Here is a 16460-nt window from a genome sequence, read left to right on the forward strand (position 1 = left end):
CGGGACCGCGCATCTCACGAATCTCTAGGGCAGTTCGAACCCGCGTCCTTCCGGCTGGTAGTTAAAACACTTGACCGAGTGGCTGACCCTGCATCCAGACAGGATATGGCAACATCCACCCTCCTCTCATGCGGTCACACGTGTTGACTAGCTCCTCGACTTCTCGGATGGAATTCCACTCATCGGGTGAATTTAATCCTCCCTCCGAGCTACTTGCATGTTGTTGATAGTGTGATGAAATTTAGGAAATTTTGTGGAGATTTCGTTCTTCACGTGAAGACAGTCTATAAACCGTTCAGCTGTAACACCCTTTTTGTGCCTAGCTGCCATGCCACCAGAAGGAAGCACGAGGGTTCGGATACTGCTCAAGCCTAGACAAGGGGTGTCGAAAGGCAGATGTCGGATTCGAACCACGGACCTTTCGGTCAGTAAATTCGCGCTCTAACCACTTGGGCCATCTCGCCTACCGCCATGCCACCAAAAGGAAGCACGAGGTTTTGGATACTGCCCAAGCCTAGACAGGGGGAGTCGAGAGGCAGAGGTCGGATTCGAACCACGGACCTTTCGGTCGGTGAATTCGCTGAGTCATCTCGGTGAAAAACCGAGGAGCACTGTACAGATGTTTCACCCTCATTGGGAATCGTCAGCAGTTCGCAGCTTACGGAACTTCAAAAAGTCTGGAACCAGCGACCTGCCGGTCAGTAGTTCGAACACTTCATCGTTTGGCCGCGAGCGCCTGGTCCACAGTTTGATTTACCCACATTCAGATGCAATGTGGTGATCCTCATCCTTCAGTCACGCAATTCAAATCAGACAATCACACCACCTTTCCAAATGATGACTTGTCAGATGGAAGTTTCACGCTCAGAAAGAAGAACAATTCACATTTTGCTTGAAACTTTTATTTGAGAAGTAGTCTCTGGACGAGCCAATTAACATGTGGCCGCTTGATATGAACTGGGCGCTTGTAAGTGGACTGTCGCTGTATCACGTCCATATGTGACCTAAATTGGGAAATGGTAGATATTCTTCATAGAGGAGACTACTAACAAGGTGTGCAGCACATTCAGTTGTAGAATACCATAAACGAGAGATTCAGTTAAGTCTCTCGTGAAAACCAAATTGATTTGCAAATGAGTGCATTTCTCGAGAACAGTCCAATTTGGGTTCAAATAGAACATAGGATTGATGGAAACTCGGGGGCTGCGCCTACCTGATGAGCCCTAAGAAGAGCGAAACCGGTCGTGGGCTGTCGAAGGGTTTTCAGCAACCTCGTGAGTAGTTTCATGAAAAAAAGGATACTAAGAAGGTTGCTGAAAGCTCTTCGACAGCCCACGACCGATTTTGCCCTCCTTGGGGCTCATCAGGTAGGCGCGGTCCGCGAGGTTCCGTCTTTTTTTGATGTATCTTCCGCTTTGTTGTTCATTTCGGAAGCAACGCGTCGATTATTTTGATCTCATAGCGAACCTTTTTCGAGGAGAAGCTTCCATTGTAGATAGTCCAAAACAATACGGTCCGATCCAATGTACGATCTTTCCGAAGCAAAGCCACCATTTCAATTCCACACTCTTCCACGTGGTGGCCTTCCCTGAAGTATCGGTGTACTTGGGTTCGCTGCCATTCAATTTCGTGACTGCACTTTCCTAAATTTTTTTCAGACGTTCCTTAAATGGAGATATGAACCAATTGACTTCCACCCACACGGCCCCTGCCCAAAACCAACCGCATCAGCATCGCTGCCCGACAGGTGTTTCGGGCGCCACATCTATCGGCCCACGACGTCTGACCGACAAGTGCCAGCGCGAGCTCTTTGTCTGTGTCCTTCATATCCTTTCCGTTGTGACCGAGGACCAGCTGATCTCACTCTATCGGAACTTTACGTCACAAGAGCGTATCCACTTTCTTACCATTCTCAAGTAGGTTCGCTTCGTCACAGGCGCTTTTCGTTTATTTGGTGACATACTTTGCTTTTTTGTCGTCCCCTCACTTTATCATTCACCGTCCTTATTGGTCGAGATTTGCCGCCCTTTTTATAATCATCGTTATAATTATGTCATGGATCTTCGTTGTCTTCATGTGCGCTTTGTTGTGTTATCGGTTTCCAAACCAGACATCGTTTTCACGACTCGAGTTTGTTATATCTCACAAAAACCCTCGTAAAGGAAATAAATTCTGAATAGGGCTTCTGGCTCAGACGATTTGACGACCATCCGTAGTATTCGAATTTTTCTGTGTCGAATAACTGCGAATGTGAGTTTTTTTTATATTTTTTCACCTCAGCTACTCCGTGCAACATTTGCGATACCGCGGCAAAAAGTGCATTCTGAATTATGAGTAAGTTTCTCAGCTTTCGCGTTTAGCCAACCCACTTCCAGTAAATACGTATCAGTCCCCCTGTTTGCTCTTCTTGGATTCTAACCAGTCGTACTCCTGTCGTTTTTCGTCCAGGGGATGAGAAAGCAAACAGATGTATCGTTTTTTCGCACACCGCCTAGCTCCAAACTGGTTCATGTTCACGTCTTCTAACAGTGACGGAGTTTTTCAAAGTGCTTTCCTTCTGACTGTCCATTCCAGACACATAAGTCGGAGTGCTGTTGGTCGTTCAAATATATCTGGGTCTTTGAAGCGGTCCGTTGCGCGTTCGGTTGTGGAACCCCGAAACGCGTCTGTTGGCCCCACCTCGGGTCTCATGGATCCGGACAGTTGGGAATCGGAAAGCACTGGTGCGTGATGTCGGGTTTGCATTTTTAAGAGCATAGCGCAGACATATCCTTAGCTGATAATATCTGAAACGATCGGTACATAATGAAGTCGCTTCAGTCCTAAGCACCGACGTAAAGAGTTTTTATCAGGTGTGCAGTGCTTAGGTCAATCACAGTCCACATTTCCCAGTTCGTTCAGATCTCCTCCGAACTTTAAGCTCAGTCATGCATTCTAGTGATTGGACCAAGTGCACTTGTCTGTAAATTGTATTCTATCTTTCCTCTGAACAGTAAATTTGCACGTGATTCCCTGGAATAAATGTTTTTCGGTGTGTTAACACTAACTATTTTCTGGCGACGGGGCTGACCTTACGTTGTTCATGGTTGGTGACGTAGCCACAAGACAAAAATACATGCCTTTCCTTACCTCTACTCCGCTAACCGTTCCATTTTCGGTACAGACTTCAAAGTTCTCCTGGAGGCCAATCTGGCGACGGAAGCGGGGCTGATTGTCTTGGACCTGCTGCACACGTTCAACATTGTGTTTCGGGTGAGTTTTTATATTCACAGAATCTCTCGATGTTACTGCAGTGCTGCTTCTACTTGTCATGATGTTCATTGTTTTTTTTAGCAAGAACTGGAAACATGCAAGCCCAACAATCCCATTTTTAAAGGAATTCTGGAGGTATACATTTCTCTACTGATGCATACACCGTCCGATCATCTGATTCGTCACACATTCGCCGCCTTGAGGATGTTCGTAGGTCGGTTCGCAAAGGTGAGTATAAAGTGGAAACCCTTCATCCGTTGTTCACTGATGTGGACGATGTCAACATTTTTACGGGTTACTCTGGCGTTTCATTATGCGGTTTTGCTAAGCAATATCTCCGACCGAATAATGTCCAAAAGCATTCACTCCACTCTTTCGACTGGTGTAGTTGCGGGTCAGTTTGGTCATATTTCGAGCGGCGGTTGACCGAGGATGAGCCGAATATGGATTATAATACTTTACTTATGCAAGGGAAGTCGAGTCTACAGAAGCTTCAAAACGTTTTTGTTGTTGTACTACTTATGAGTAGCACACACACTATGCGTTTTTATTTGTCTCCTCAGGTCCTGTTTTCCGAATCCACTGAAATCCTCAATGCACTCTGTGTGGCTGGATTACGTTGCGCTAACCAAAATCTGCCCCAGCCAGTTAGCTCCAACAGTACCTGTTTTACCGAAGCATCGTCGACGGAAGACATGGTAACCCGAACCGCCAATGTGACATGCCAGATCCGGATAGAGGCTTGCAGTTTCTTGTACAAACTCTGGAAAACGAGCTTTGAGACCTACGGAACCTCGGGCTTTCATCGGGTACACCTCCAGGTGAGTGTAGGAGCATGCGCTGTCTCGGGGGGGGGCGCGTCTTTCGCAGAATTTGAAAAAAAATATGTGCACGCTAAAGTGATCAAGCCTGCTTCGAATAGCTTTATCGTCGTCATTTCCTTTACAGTCCATCATCTCTGTATCGAAGCTGGTCAGCGAAATCCAACCCGGCTTCGATGCAAGTTTGAGCCTCCTTCACAGCTTGGTGGATACGGATATGACACGTAGTCCTCTAGGGCGAGAGGACACAAAATTCTGGACCATGAGCAATACGCGTACTCTCTTCTTGGATGAGGTGAATGATTTGCTCCGTCGAATTCGAACGGTTCTCACGGCGACTTCGGAGATGCGTCGACACAGTGATGATCCCGAGCAGCTGGTCGATTTGCACTATTGCCTGGCGAAGTCATATAGCAGCAATCCAGCCCTCCGGCGGTAAGTTCACTTTATTGCTATACGGTATCGCCAGTGGTGTTTCTTTCGTGGATTTGTTAGGGGAAAGGTTACATGGAAGACACCAGCGTGTCCCAACCCATATCTTCATTTCTCTCAGAAAACTTAGATTGGTCAGGTTCTTCATTTAATGTCCACCCACCTCCCAAGGTGAATTCGCCCCCTAACATACGAAACGAGTAGATCCACTATAAATGTGGTCGCTAATACTTCCTCCATCTGATAGTGGGGTTCACTGAAACAAAGAGCGTTTCCGGACGATTGGACTGCTTTGCTTTGTTCTGCTGTCTAAGGCAACACCATTGGCGCTTTCGAGGTTGTGTGAAGTGGGAGACGCAAGAGATTTTTATTAGTCACACGTATATGTGAGTGTGCAAAGTGACCTTCCAGCAACGAATGAACTCTTTTGTGCTTTGTTCTAATCGCTTTTTTTACGTTTATCATTGGTCATCCAAGCTTTTGGCCACTCTTGTGGTCGGTATTCACATCGCTTTCCTGTCCCACCGTGATTATTCCTGGTGGTCGACACCGAGGGCACCTTAGGTGACATTTGTGCAACCATTCTCCCGGCCGCTTGATACTTCACCAGAATGCTCTTGCACCAGTCCCCTCACCATAATACTGTTTTCCTTTGGGTACCATGGAACAATTTAGAGATGCTTTTTCGTCGAATGGACCGACTATTTTAGCTGGAGGTTTGCATCTGCAGTCAATGATCCATTCCGACCGAGATCGATCAGCGGCGAGGGCTCCAACCTACTGACCGGAAGGTTCATGGTTCGAACCCAACCTCAGCATCTCCCAGGCTTGGGCGGCGTGGTATTATCTCACTGGCCAAATCATGTGGTCCGAACTGCTTCAGAATCACTTTCCCGGTGAGCGACTGTACTGATTCTCGCTTTCAGCATGACAGGTCGGTTCCGTCTCAGATCAGGCCAACTCTCCGATGACCTTCCCTTCCTACACGTATTGCGGCAACAAGAAAATTGCATTGTCATTCTCCTGCCAGCAAAAGATTCACATCCTCTCCTCTTGCTTTTTTTCCACTAGCACCTGGTTGGAAGAGTTGGCGAAACTCCACATGAAAACGCATAGCTTGGCAGAACTGGCCATGACGAAACTGCACATAGCGGCACTGATGGTTGAATATCTTCGCAGACGAGGTAAGCTATCACGAACAACTGACTTCTCATGTTAATCGGCCATGCTGTCCATCCCAGTCAAGTCCGCTCTATTCATCTGTCTTCAAACACCATTTTAGACTGTCTTAGTCGTAAGTTTCAGTCGCGTTCACATCACGTGTTCGTCCCATCAGGACTTTTTAACACACCTACACGCATTCTGGTGATTCACCGTCGCTTCCCTATACGTGTTTGTCGATTGTTTCCTTTCCTTGGTGACCTTTCGCATCGTGATCGTCGCGACGCATGACGGTTGTTCACGGGCCATGAACAAGCGTGAACTGCGATGACCTTTCTCCGTGTGTGTGTGTTTATGTTACAGCCACAACAACCTGCTTGTGGTGGCACGCGTGCTATGCGATGATTTTCAATCTATTGCCTCTACTTTCCCCCCCCCACTGAAGTGAACAGACCTCGCATTTTGCTCATACTGGGTGTTCCCTCCTGTCCCTGTTTTATTCAGGCGATTACCCGCAAGGATGTGAAGCCTTTGAAGTAATCTCTTCAAACATTTCACATGAAGAAAACGGTCTTCGAACTGACTCTGCTATGCTGGAAATCCCGTACACTCAGGTCAGCCGTTTTTTTGTGTGCTATGTATGCCATATGAAAACATTCCACAAGTCGAGGTTTTCATCAAACCTGTGAGTAATGTATGCGATGGCCTTTTTTGGGTGGGTGCTGGAGGAACCAGTGGATAGCAACTCACATGCATTACCCCTAAATCGCTCTTGTTACTGCTTCTCGGTCCTGACAGGCGGGTTGGTCGATCGCCACAACCAGGACAGTTGTCGTTTCGATGATGAGTCGGGCACACCAATCACATCGTTCAAGCGTGAACACTTCCGCCCGTTCAGACGTAAAAAATTCAGATGCGTGTGCTGGTGGAGTAGTGGTAACACGCTCGCCTCGCTTGTCAGGTGTCCAGAGTTCGAGCCCCGGCACGGCCATTGGATATGCACTGCTGATGCGGTCTAATAAGAGCGAAACTCGAGTCCAGTGCTTCCTCCGTTTGGTTTGGACTCACCGGAATAATTACGGCAGAACAGGAAGATGACTGTTCAATACATATCCCGCAAACCCCACAACAGCATGACAAAGAATTCAAAGTCCTATTCTAAGCACTCGTGGCTCGAGATTCGTGAGGTAGTGGCTCCCTTCCAACTACAGTCGGCTTCTCTCGCCACCTTATCAATAAGAACCGCTCTCCTATGCGGGATAGATGTTAGGATATTAGTTACTCTTGACTCTTTGTCTCGTGTCATCACTGACCTCCGTGTGTTTGCTGACATGACATTCAAGCTATCGCAATTTGAACATGGGTTGGCTATTACCTCGCTTCCCTCCTAGGACAAATCAGCCTTCTCTTTAGTTGTGTTCACAATCTTCTATCGTGCCATGTTTGTTTTCCCGACAGGAGGATCTGCTTGTCGACATCAACGAGGCTGCTGCCACTCTTGACAAGGCGGGTCTGTTCGAAGCAATTCGACCCATCTACTCCCTCGTGTTGCCCGTTTATGAAGCACGCAAGGACTACGTCGCATTGTCGCAAATTTTTCACCATATCGGGGATGCTTACCACCGTATTGGCAATGCGGAGTCCAATGGGCACAGATTGTTTGCGACCTACTTCAGAGTAACATTCTACGGTCACGTAAGTAGCAGAAGTTTTCGTCGTCTCCGTTTTCCGGTCATGATTTCAAAGGTTATGCGCTGCTTTGCCACGGTAGAGAAACAGGAGGACCACTAATATCCGACATACAATTGATGCGGATTTTTGTTGCACAGTCTGTATGCGACTTGAAACTTCACAGTCGCTGTTGTCAACTTGGAACACAATGCCAAACAGTCAGATAATGCTCCAGAAAAGTTCAGGTCTCGTCTGCGAAAGTTCATTCAGATGGACGTTTCTCTGTTATCGTAATCGCGTTCTACTCTGGTCGTTCGTGTCTGGTGAGAAGTAAATCCTCATCCGACCGATATCACCTGTAGACAACAGAAAAATTCCTTTAGCCAAGTGTTTTTCACGTCTGTTCTAGTGAAATAACCCGTAAAACGTACCAAGACTCGTGCGGGGATTGAATCCACGTTGTCCGCACGCAAGTGCTTTGTTTTATTCAGCCGAGCCGATCCAGGATTGGCTGCTCACAGACATAACATGCAACGTAAATGCTAAACGGTCAACTGAAGGCAGATCCTATGATACGATGTTTCGGTGATGTACGGACCAATATCTGAACGACGCATTGTAGTACTCAACTATCCGAACGACTGACTAATCCGGTCAGGGCCGGTGGCCTACTACCCATGAGTAAATGAAATGTCGTTATGCGAGCCACACTGCAAGCCTCACGAGCCCCGTACCAGTCAATTAATTGAGTGGGATGAGATGGCACGAATTTACTGACCGGAAGGTCCGTGGTTCGAACTCGACCTCTGCCTCTCGACTTCCTTGTCTATGCTAGGGCAACCTGGCAGTATCCCAGCCCTCGTACTTCCTTCTGGTGGCATGGCAGCTAGGCACCGAAATGGCGCTACAGCTGAACGTTTTTTACTAGTTGAGTGAAATTTCGCTCATTGGTTCGTTTGACTTGGTCTGTAATCCGCGTAAGCATCAGTTAGGTTTCATATTAGGCTCTGAAGTAAACAATTCCGAATGAGTTGTCCCGTGATTGACAACACTCTTCTCCCTTTCGCTCCACTTTCAACAGCTGTTCGAGTCGTTGTGCGGAAAATCCTTTGTGTACCGTGCAAACGCTTGTCAAAAGTTGGATGGCATATGCAGCGATTTGCTCAAACTGTTCCGCAACAAACTGGGTAGCAGTGCCGTCGATCTACTGACAGACCATACGTTCAATCGAGATGCGTTAGATATGAACAAGGGTTACATTCAGGTGGGTACTCAGTTCGGGTTTACGTGGACCTTACCTAACCGCCCTTCCTTTACCCGGCCTTTACCCTTCCTTCACCGCCTTTCCTTTACCTAACCGCCCTTTCTCCTTCCCTACCCAGATAACCTACGTAGAACCGTACAAGCCGAAAACAGACTCCAGTAATCGTCCACTCAGTGCTTACGCGAAACACCATGACGTTCGACAGTTCATGTTCGAAACTCCGTTTGTTCTCAAGCCAGGTAAGATGTTGTGTGAACTTCACTTGTGAGGGAGGCGTCTTGATTTCCGCTTCCCAATCGACTCATTATCCTTTGCTTATCTCTTGTTTATCCCTCTCACACAGACGTTGTTATCTGTCTGTATGTCGGCCTGGCGTGTCAGGCAGACTGCTTTGTGTAGCTGAAAGTTCACATCCCGAACTGAAAGAAAAAGGTGAAGTTACCTGTCGAAAGTATAGCGCTCCTCATCTACCCTGCAGAAGCCATGGTAAAGGAAAGTGATATTACGATGAATTTATCATCTCGAATTTGGGAGGCGATTTTTGATGACGGAGACGACTGACCTTCACAAATTTCAACAAGAAAGTTAGTGTAGTGTGCATTTCTTGAATTGCGTCTAGTTTGGATTCGAGTAGACCGTGCCTACATGATTGGCTCTATTTTTTACTAGTTGAGTGAAATTTCGCTCATTGGTTCGTTTGACTTGGTCTGTAATCCGCGTAAGCATCAGTTAGGTTTCATATTAGGCTCTGAAGTAAACAATTCCGAATGAGTTGTCCCGTGATTGACAACACTCTTCTCCCTTTCGCTCCACTTTCAACAGCTGTTCGAGTCGTTGTGCGGAAAATCCTTTGTGTACCGTGCAAACGCTTGTCAAAAGTTGGATGGCATATGCAGCGATTTGCTCAAACTGTTCCGCAACAAACTGGGTAGCAGTGCCGTCGATCTACTGACAGACCATACGTTCAATCGAGATGCGTTAGATATGAACAAGGGTTACATTCAGGTGGGTACTCAGTTCGGGTTTACGTGGACCTTACCTAACCGCCCTTCCTTTACCCGGCCTTTACCCTTCCTTCACCGCCTTTCCTTTACCTAACCGCCCTTTCTCCTTCCCTACCCAGATAACCTACGTAGAACCGTACAAGCCGAAAACAGACTCCAGTAATCGTCCACTCAGTGCTTACGCGAAACACCATGACGTTCGACAGTTCATGTTCGAAACTCCGTTTGTTCTCAAGCCAGGTAAGATGTTGTGTGAACTTCACTTGTGAGGGAGGCGTCTTGATTTCCGCTTCCCAATCGACTCATTATCCTTTGCTTATCTCTTGTTTATCCCTCTCACACAGACGTTGTTATCTGTCTGTATGTCGGCCTGGCGTGTCAGGCAGACTGCTTTGTGTAGCTGAAAGTTCACATCCCGAACTGAAAGAAAAAGGTGAAGTTACCTGTCGAAAGTATAGCGCTCCTCATCTACCCTGCAGAAGCCATGGTAAAGGAAAGTGATATTACGATGAATTTATCATCTCGAATTTGGGAGGCGATTTTTGATGACGGAGACGACTGACCTTCACAAATTTCAACAAGAAAGTTAGTGTAGTGTGCATTTCTTGAATTGCGTCTAGTTTGGATTCGAGTAGACCGTGCCTACATGATTGGCTCTAAGAAGGGAGAAGTCAGTCGTGGGTTTGTCGACGAGGGGTTTTCATCAACCTCATGAATAGTGTTGCTTCAGACTAGAGTTTACAGACATTTGTACACTGCATCGTCCGTAGCTTTTCTCTTACGTATGTTCCTTCCGTGATGTGGTAGGTAGTTTGATGTGGTCCATGGCAGAATGGCTCTCGAAATACCGAAACTTTCCACTCTGGTTCCCTTCACTAACTTCAGGTTTGTCAGCGACGGAGAGCTTACAAATTGATGGTCCAAAGAGGAGTGAGGATCTGACGCTACAATGGAAACGTCGGACCATACTCACAACTGAGGCCTCTTTCCCCCATATCCGACTTCGTCTCGAAGTAGTTGAAATGTCTGAGACAGACTTATCACCGATCGATGGCGCGATCGACGCGATTTTCAGTAAAAATCAAGAACTACTGAGTCACGTCACCACGATTTCGACACCCTCCGCGCAAGTTCTCGGTAAGCATGTGTTTACTTGTGTTTCTTGTCTTGTATATATGGCGGATTGTTTGCCGCTACGGAGGGTTCAAAACGGCAGAGTGGTTAAAGGGCGAAGTCCATCATCATCATCGACAGCATGACATCCGTGTTCAATACCAATGCTTCACTGCCGTACAACCATGGTTTATTTGAAAGCCTTATTGTAAAGAAAAGAGTAAAGGTGGACAGGGAAGGGACTTAGTGCTAGCTTACCACAATCATTCCGAAGTGTCTACACCTCCAGACGCTCATTCAGGCAATCTGCATAGAAACTGACAACAAGAACGCCACTGACGTCGGTTGGCAGCCATATCTTGTAGTGTCTCCAACCAGGTACACTGAGGATCACGCGGTCCCCATCCTGGAAGGCGAGTAGCACCGACAGCACCCGAGGGTTTCGTAATCTCCTTCATACTCCTCTGCCAAGTCAAGGGTTGGCCACCTCTCTGCTTACGCCACTCTGAATTGGGCATGGAAAACAGCACTTTCTTCGGCATACGGAACACATGTCCAAACCAACGCAGCTTCTTGTGCTGGACACATTCTTCAATTGAAGTACCCGTTGCACAACCGAAAACGCGTTTTCTAACTGACTCGTTACGGAGACAACCTGTAGACCCATACCAATGGGTCTACAGGTTGTCTCTCAATTGCCAATGGAGGGATGTTCCTTTCGGATTTCGCTTTGAATGATGCAACCCATAGATGAGAATCCAATGATTCAGAAGGAAACAGGGGTTTTTTACTTGAAAGTAAACACACTAGTTCAGTTAGGTCAGCTGACTACGGAACAGTATTCACGACAGGAGAGCTGATTAACAAAAAAACGCTGATCATGTATGAAAGCGATGAAGGCGACTGCCTAACCTTGCCTATCCAACCTTCTCAAATCACCGGTGAACGAACTTAAGGCAGCTCTACAACTACTGTATGGCATGTACGCGGTTTTCACGGCAGTCCATGAAGATACACATTGCTCAACGACAACTGTAAGTATTCCTGAGCTTCAGAGATCAATATAATGGCTGATTTTAGAAAATTCCGTTCTCAAAGTGACCTGTTTGAAGGACACAGCATTAACGGTGTTCGACGACCGCTCTTGGCGAGGGTTGTGCAAACTGGCATTGTTTCATTCCTCATGCTTCTTTCTGGAAGTATGGTGGCCAATGCACCGAAGGGGTATCACAGTACGGAGGATTGGTAGCCCAAATAAAAGCGTTTCATCGTTCTAGTGTAGATGTCTTCGGATCCAGAAAACTCCCGCCACACGAGGCTTTTTGTCTTAATGGGAACTTTTAGGGTTGTTGTCATTAGCTAAATTTCAGAATGTTTCCTACAGGGCCACAACCCCGCCGATCGGTGTGAACCACATGCAATCTTTCAAGTAGATGCGAAATTCGCTTAAATTTTGCTGGATCACTTCATCTCCACATGGTGAGTCTCGATTGGACAAAAAGGTCCCACATTTGGGGCGTCCGAGCACAGTCTCTCTTCCACATTTGGTCCGAATTCAAGCCTGTTACTATGCTATTATCAGATTTCCGCCATGGTCGAAGACTGCCGGTTTTTGTGGACAACTTTCTTTTGTTCTTGTCCAACCATGTCTGACAAGTCCGCATCTGGCAGTCCGGATTACTCTTTACTGGCTGATCGTTGTTCCTCGTGATCCTGTTCGTTTGACTTGAACGATTGTGGAGAGTGTCCAAAGGTGTTTTATTTGAAACGTAGTGTTTTTTCACACTTAAGATAACTAGAGCAAGTAACTAGCAGGTAACTGGAGCTAGTAATGGATTTAGATGAATTTCGACCAGAAATACCTTCACGCCAAAGGGACCCATCATATACAAAGTCGCCTTGACTAATCTGACTATCAACCGATCAAGTGGGACACCAAGGTCAGCGTGTTCTTGCAGCGAACACCCTTTGTTTTCTTAACAAATCGAACCGTACCATTGTTGGTTTTCCTCGTCGCATTCGCGAGCATGTTGGTTCTTTATACGCAGCGAACAACCACATCTAGATAGACGAATAAACGCAGCGAAACGTTGGAACACAATGCTTCCGGCATGTATGACACCAGATACATCCGTTTATAGATGTTCGCTTTTCCAGTATATCCTCTACGTTCGTCGTACCTTTTCAAGAAATACATTCATTTGCAAATCAATTTAGTTTTCACCAGAGACTGAACTGAATCTTTCGTTTATGATATTCTACAACTGAATGTGCTGCACACATGCCGCCTCATGATTCAGTTGGCACGATATTCGAGATATCGCAGTATATTTTCACAAGGGAAACTACTCACATGGTTGCTGAAAACGAAATTGATTTGCAAATGAGTGTATTTCTCGAGAACAGTGCAATTCGGGTTCAAGTAGAACCTAATGTTGACGGAAACTCGGGGACTGCGCCTACCTGATGAGCCCAAAGTGGAAGGGCGAAACCGGTTGTGGGCTGTCGAAGGGTTTTCAGCAACATTGTGAGTAGTTTCATCGTACGTTTTTTTTTAACTCGTTTCCCTTTTTTCCCTTGTATCTCTCACTTCATTCGATTCAGATAACGCTGGCGACGGATGTGCAGAGCGGGTCACCGTAACCTCTATTGGCATCAAGTCCCCTGTGCAAGGAAGCCTGGCTCCAACCTCTTCAGAATTTCGAGGGATCCCCCTACTGATGGATATGCAACTCCAAGGCGCTCTGCTACCCACCGTCAATGCTGGTCCAATGGCCTATGCGGAGGCGTTTTTAAAACTGGAAAACCAATCTAACTACCCCAAAGATAAAGTCATTCGCTTACGAGAACTATTTTTGTAAGTGGCAACCTCTGACACATTGATCCCTTGTTCATTCGAGCTCTCTTGGTCGATTTCCACTCCCTGAGGGTTTTGACGCAACTTTCTAAAACAGTATACTGTGTTGGTAGGGTGACAAGCAGCGTAAATTGAGCCAACCGTTTTTTTTTTCGCGAAGACCTTGGCTTTGTTGTCAGATTTTGAGCGAAACACACATCACTTTGCTGCCTCAGGAATCCAGAATAACTGCAATGAACACTTGAATTGGACGACAACTGGGTGCCTGATATCCAACATAATTAATTTGGGATTTTGAGACTACTTGTGAGTAGATAAATAGTTTCGTGTTCTCCTGAGGATCCGCAATTGTTTGCCGATCTAGTCTCCACATTTCAGTTCATTTTGGACCAATTGAATCAGAGACTGATTGTAGCTTCACCTAAAAAGCAAATCCAAACCGTCACCACTCCCCATGCTTTTGACGTTTCATCTCTATCTACGGTTTGCACGTTCCCCCATTACAGCGAATTTCTCACCGTTTGTCTCGTCCTGCTTTCGCAATATCAACGCCTCATGTCCCCAGTTCATATCGAGAAGTACATGATGATGCGGCAATCGCTGGATCGCTATCGCGTTGATTTGAGCAATTTGCTCAAGGAAGAGGTAGGTGATCCTAGTCTGGATGGTAGCCGATTTCTCACCTCGTCGTTTTGAGTGGTTTCTCACCAGCGGATTTCTCTTTTGTTGCGTTTACAGGTCCTTGTCGATGAAAAACGACTCGTCATTGGCCCCAGATCAGCAACCGCTGATCTGCCTCCGACTAGTCCGGGATCGATGTGCGTGAACGAATGCTAATGTGTATTAGGACCGGTTGTAACATTGGCTTTCGCTGTACATCACTGTATCATATGATTATATTTTTCTGATATTTCGAACCTTTCATCGAGCAACAGGCTTGCACATTTGTTTCCGCCTCCTTTTTTGGCCTTTCTGTTTGTTTTTCTGTGCATATAATTCAATTCGATTTGTTCTTTTTTTTTAATCCTCCATAAGTCTATCATCGCGAAAGCAGTAATGACCTTGGAATCTGGATTCTTTTGTTCCACCCCGTGGTGGGCGTCACATTTTGTGCTTACCGCAATGGAAGCCAACTGCTTCCCTTTCCACCGCTTGATTATTTTTCCTGCCTTCATTAGCCCTTGTTGTGTTTTTCAGAACAGATGAATCAGCGCAATGCCCGCGCCCGTTTTGTTTCTATTATCTAACGATCGTGACAGGTCGTAGAAGCACACCGCCAGTGGTTTCCGTTCAGTCATCCTTTCGGAACTTAGCTGGCGTGTCACCCAAAGGAAGCACCAGGGTACTGCCAGATTGCCCAAGCTTAGACTAAACGGTCGAGACGCACTGGCTGGATTCGACCCTCCGGCGGCTCCTCCACTGAACTCGTCCAGTGCTACGCATCGGGTTTATATGTGGTGCCTTTTCTTCGTAAAAAATACCCCAGGAGTTATGGGTGCAAGATAGATTGTACGGGCGGAACTTTCACATCATGGTTCGTTTCGCTTCGCTCGTTGGAGCGAGGCATGTCCGATGCATCTCACTTAATGTGACATCCAAGTTTGCTGTTCTTTGGCGTGTCACAAGTGGCCTCTTCAGAGAAGAGGCTGTGAGTTTCGGCAATCACAATCCATTAGGGGGCTGGATGAGCTGGTTGCTTCAATTTGCTTGATCTCTTCCGATTTCCATTCCAGTTAAGGTCTGTCTGTCACGACAAACCAGCTAAGGTCATTTAGCTATCGACAGCATATCATTGTCACTCCTTTCCCATGTCAAGCTTCCGTTGGTAAATGAGACGGTTCAAATTACATACCTCCTTCCTCCATTTTCGTCTTACGGTATATACCACTGATGAAGCATGCAAGTAGTCTATTGTGCGGATCCAGGCTCCGCCCCAATATCTCATGGAAGGTGAAGCTTACTATGGGAATTGTGGAGTCGCTTTACAGTGTTCGTTTACACATGTTTAACAGTCAAACACCATACAGTGTATTTCAGAACGCTTGGAAATGTTCACTTTTCCAAAACGCTGCATATGATGTGTTGATTTTCCTGTCTACTGTAACTGCTTAGTTCTTGTTTGCTAATCAGTAACTTCGCAACGAATGGCTTTCCTTTCACCGATACACTCGAAGTCTATTTGTAAGCAGAACTTGATGAACATCATCCGTTCGTAGCCCCAAACTTCATAAAATCGTGGAACGCATCCTGTGTGGCAATGTTGGTCCGTTCAATACGTCACAGTATAGCAAGAGTTGTGGCCCATACAAGATAATCATAATAACCGACAGTGTGTAGCAGATTGTATAGTGTCTTTTGCACCGACTGTATTGCAGAACCAGTCGTTTACCTCCTGATAGCTGTTGGGGATTTTGCTTACCTGGGGATCCTAGATCCTAATGCGCTCTGATGTTATCCAAGGCAATAGTAGCCTGTACAATACAGTTAGGAGAGCACCTTCTAGACACACCTATCGCCCTTCGAAATTTGGACTGGCTTTCGCTCCCAAGAACTTACTCGATTCGGACGAATCTGGTCACGTAGATCCATTTCATTCTGGAACAACTACCCCAGTATAATCACGAGGACGGTTGTAAATAATTATAACAGTTCATCTGTGGTACCCTTTCGGTGCCTAGCGACCATGCCACCCGAAGGAAATACGAGGGCTAATGTACTGCCTGCCAGGTTGCCCAAGACGGGAGCAGTCTAGACTCCCGGGGGTTGGATTCGAAACATGGACCTTTCTGTCAATAGGCTCGCGTCTTAACCAGGCAGCTACCTCGAGCTCACAGTTCATATTTTGCAGGGCATCCAACCTACGATTGGTTTTCAGAAAACCTGTC

The 16460-nt window shown here is 46.5% G+C and overlaps 1 protein-coding gene across 1 annotated transcript in view; it reads left to right on the top strand.

The window, feature by feature from the left end:
- Positions 1-14798, top strand: part of T265_10728 (hypothetical protein) — a gene marked incomplete at both ends in the record, with an annotated part of 92524 nt that extends 77726 nt beyond the window's left edge. Inside the window, 16 exons of the mRNA XM_009177188.1 lie at positions 1659-1916; positions 2281-2334; positions 2575-2723; positions 3164-3252; positions 3334-3480; positions 3816-4073; positions 4201-4508; positions 5577-5689; positions 6171-6280; positions 7125-7361; positions 9424-9606; positions 9725-9845; positions 10491-10742; positions 13323-13575; positions 14082-14220; positions 14314-14798. Of these exons, the coding sequence (XP_009175452.1) occupies positions 1659-1916; positions 2281-2334; positions 2575-2723; positions 3164-3252; positions 3334-3480; positions 3816-4073; positions 4201-4508; positions 5577-5689; positions 6171-6280; positions 7125-7361; positions 9424-9606; positions 9725-9845; positions 10491-10742; positions 13323-13575; positions 14082-14220; positions 14314-14412 (2770 nt within the window). The remainder of the gene's footprint in view (positions 1-1658; positions 1917-2280; positions 2335-2574; positions 2724-3163; positions 3253-3333; positions 3481-3815; positions 4074-4200; positions 4509-5576; positions 5690-6170; positions 6281-7124; positions 7362-9423; positions 9607-9724; positions 9846-10490; positions 10743-13322; positions 13576-14081; positions 14221-14313) is intronic.
- Positions 14799-16460: the final 1662 nt, after the last annotated feature.

The sequence above is a fragment of the Opisthorchis viverrini genome, assembly GCF_000715545.1.
Source record: "Opisthorchis viverrini unplaced genomic scaffold opera_v5_399, whole genome shotgun sequence".
Classification (NCBI taxonomy): domain Eukaryota; kingdom Metazoa; phylum Platyhelminthes; class Trematoda; order Opisthorchiida; family Opisthorchiidae; genus Opisthorchis; species Opisthorchis viverrini.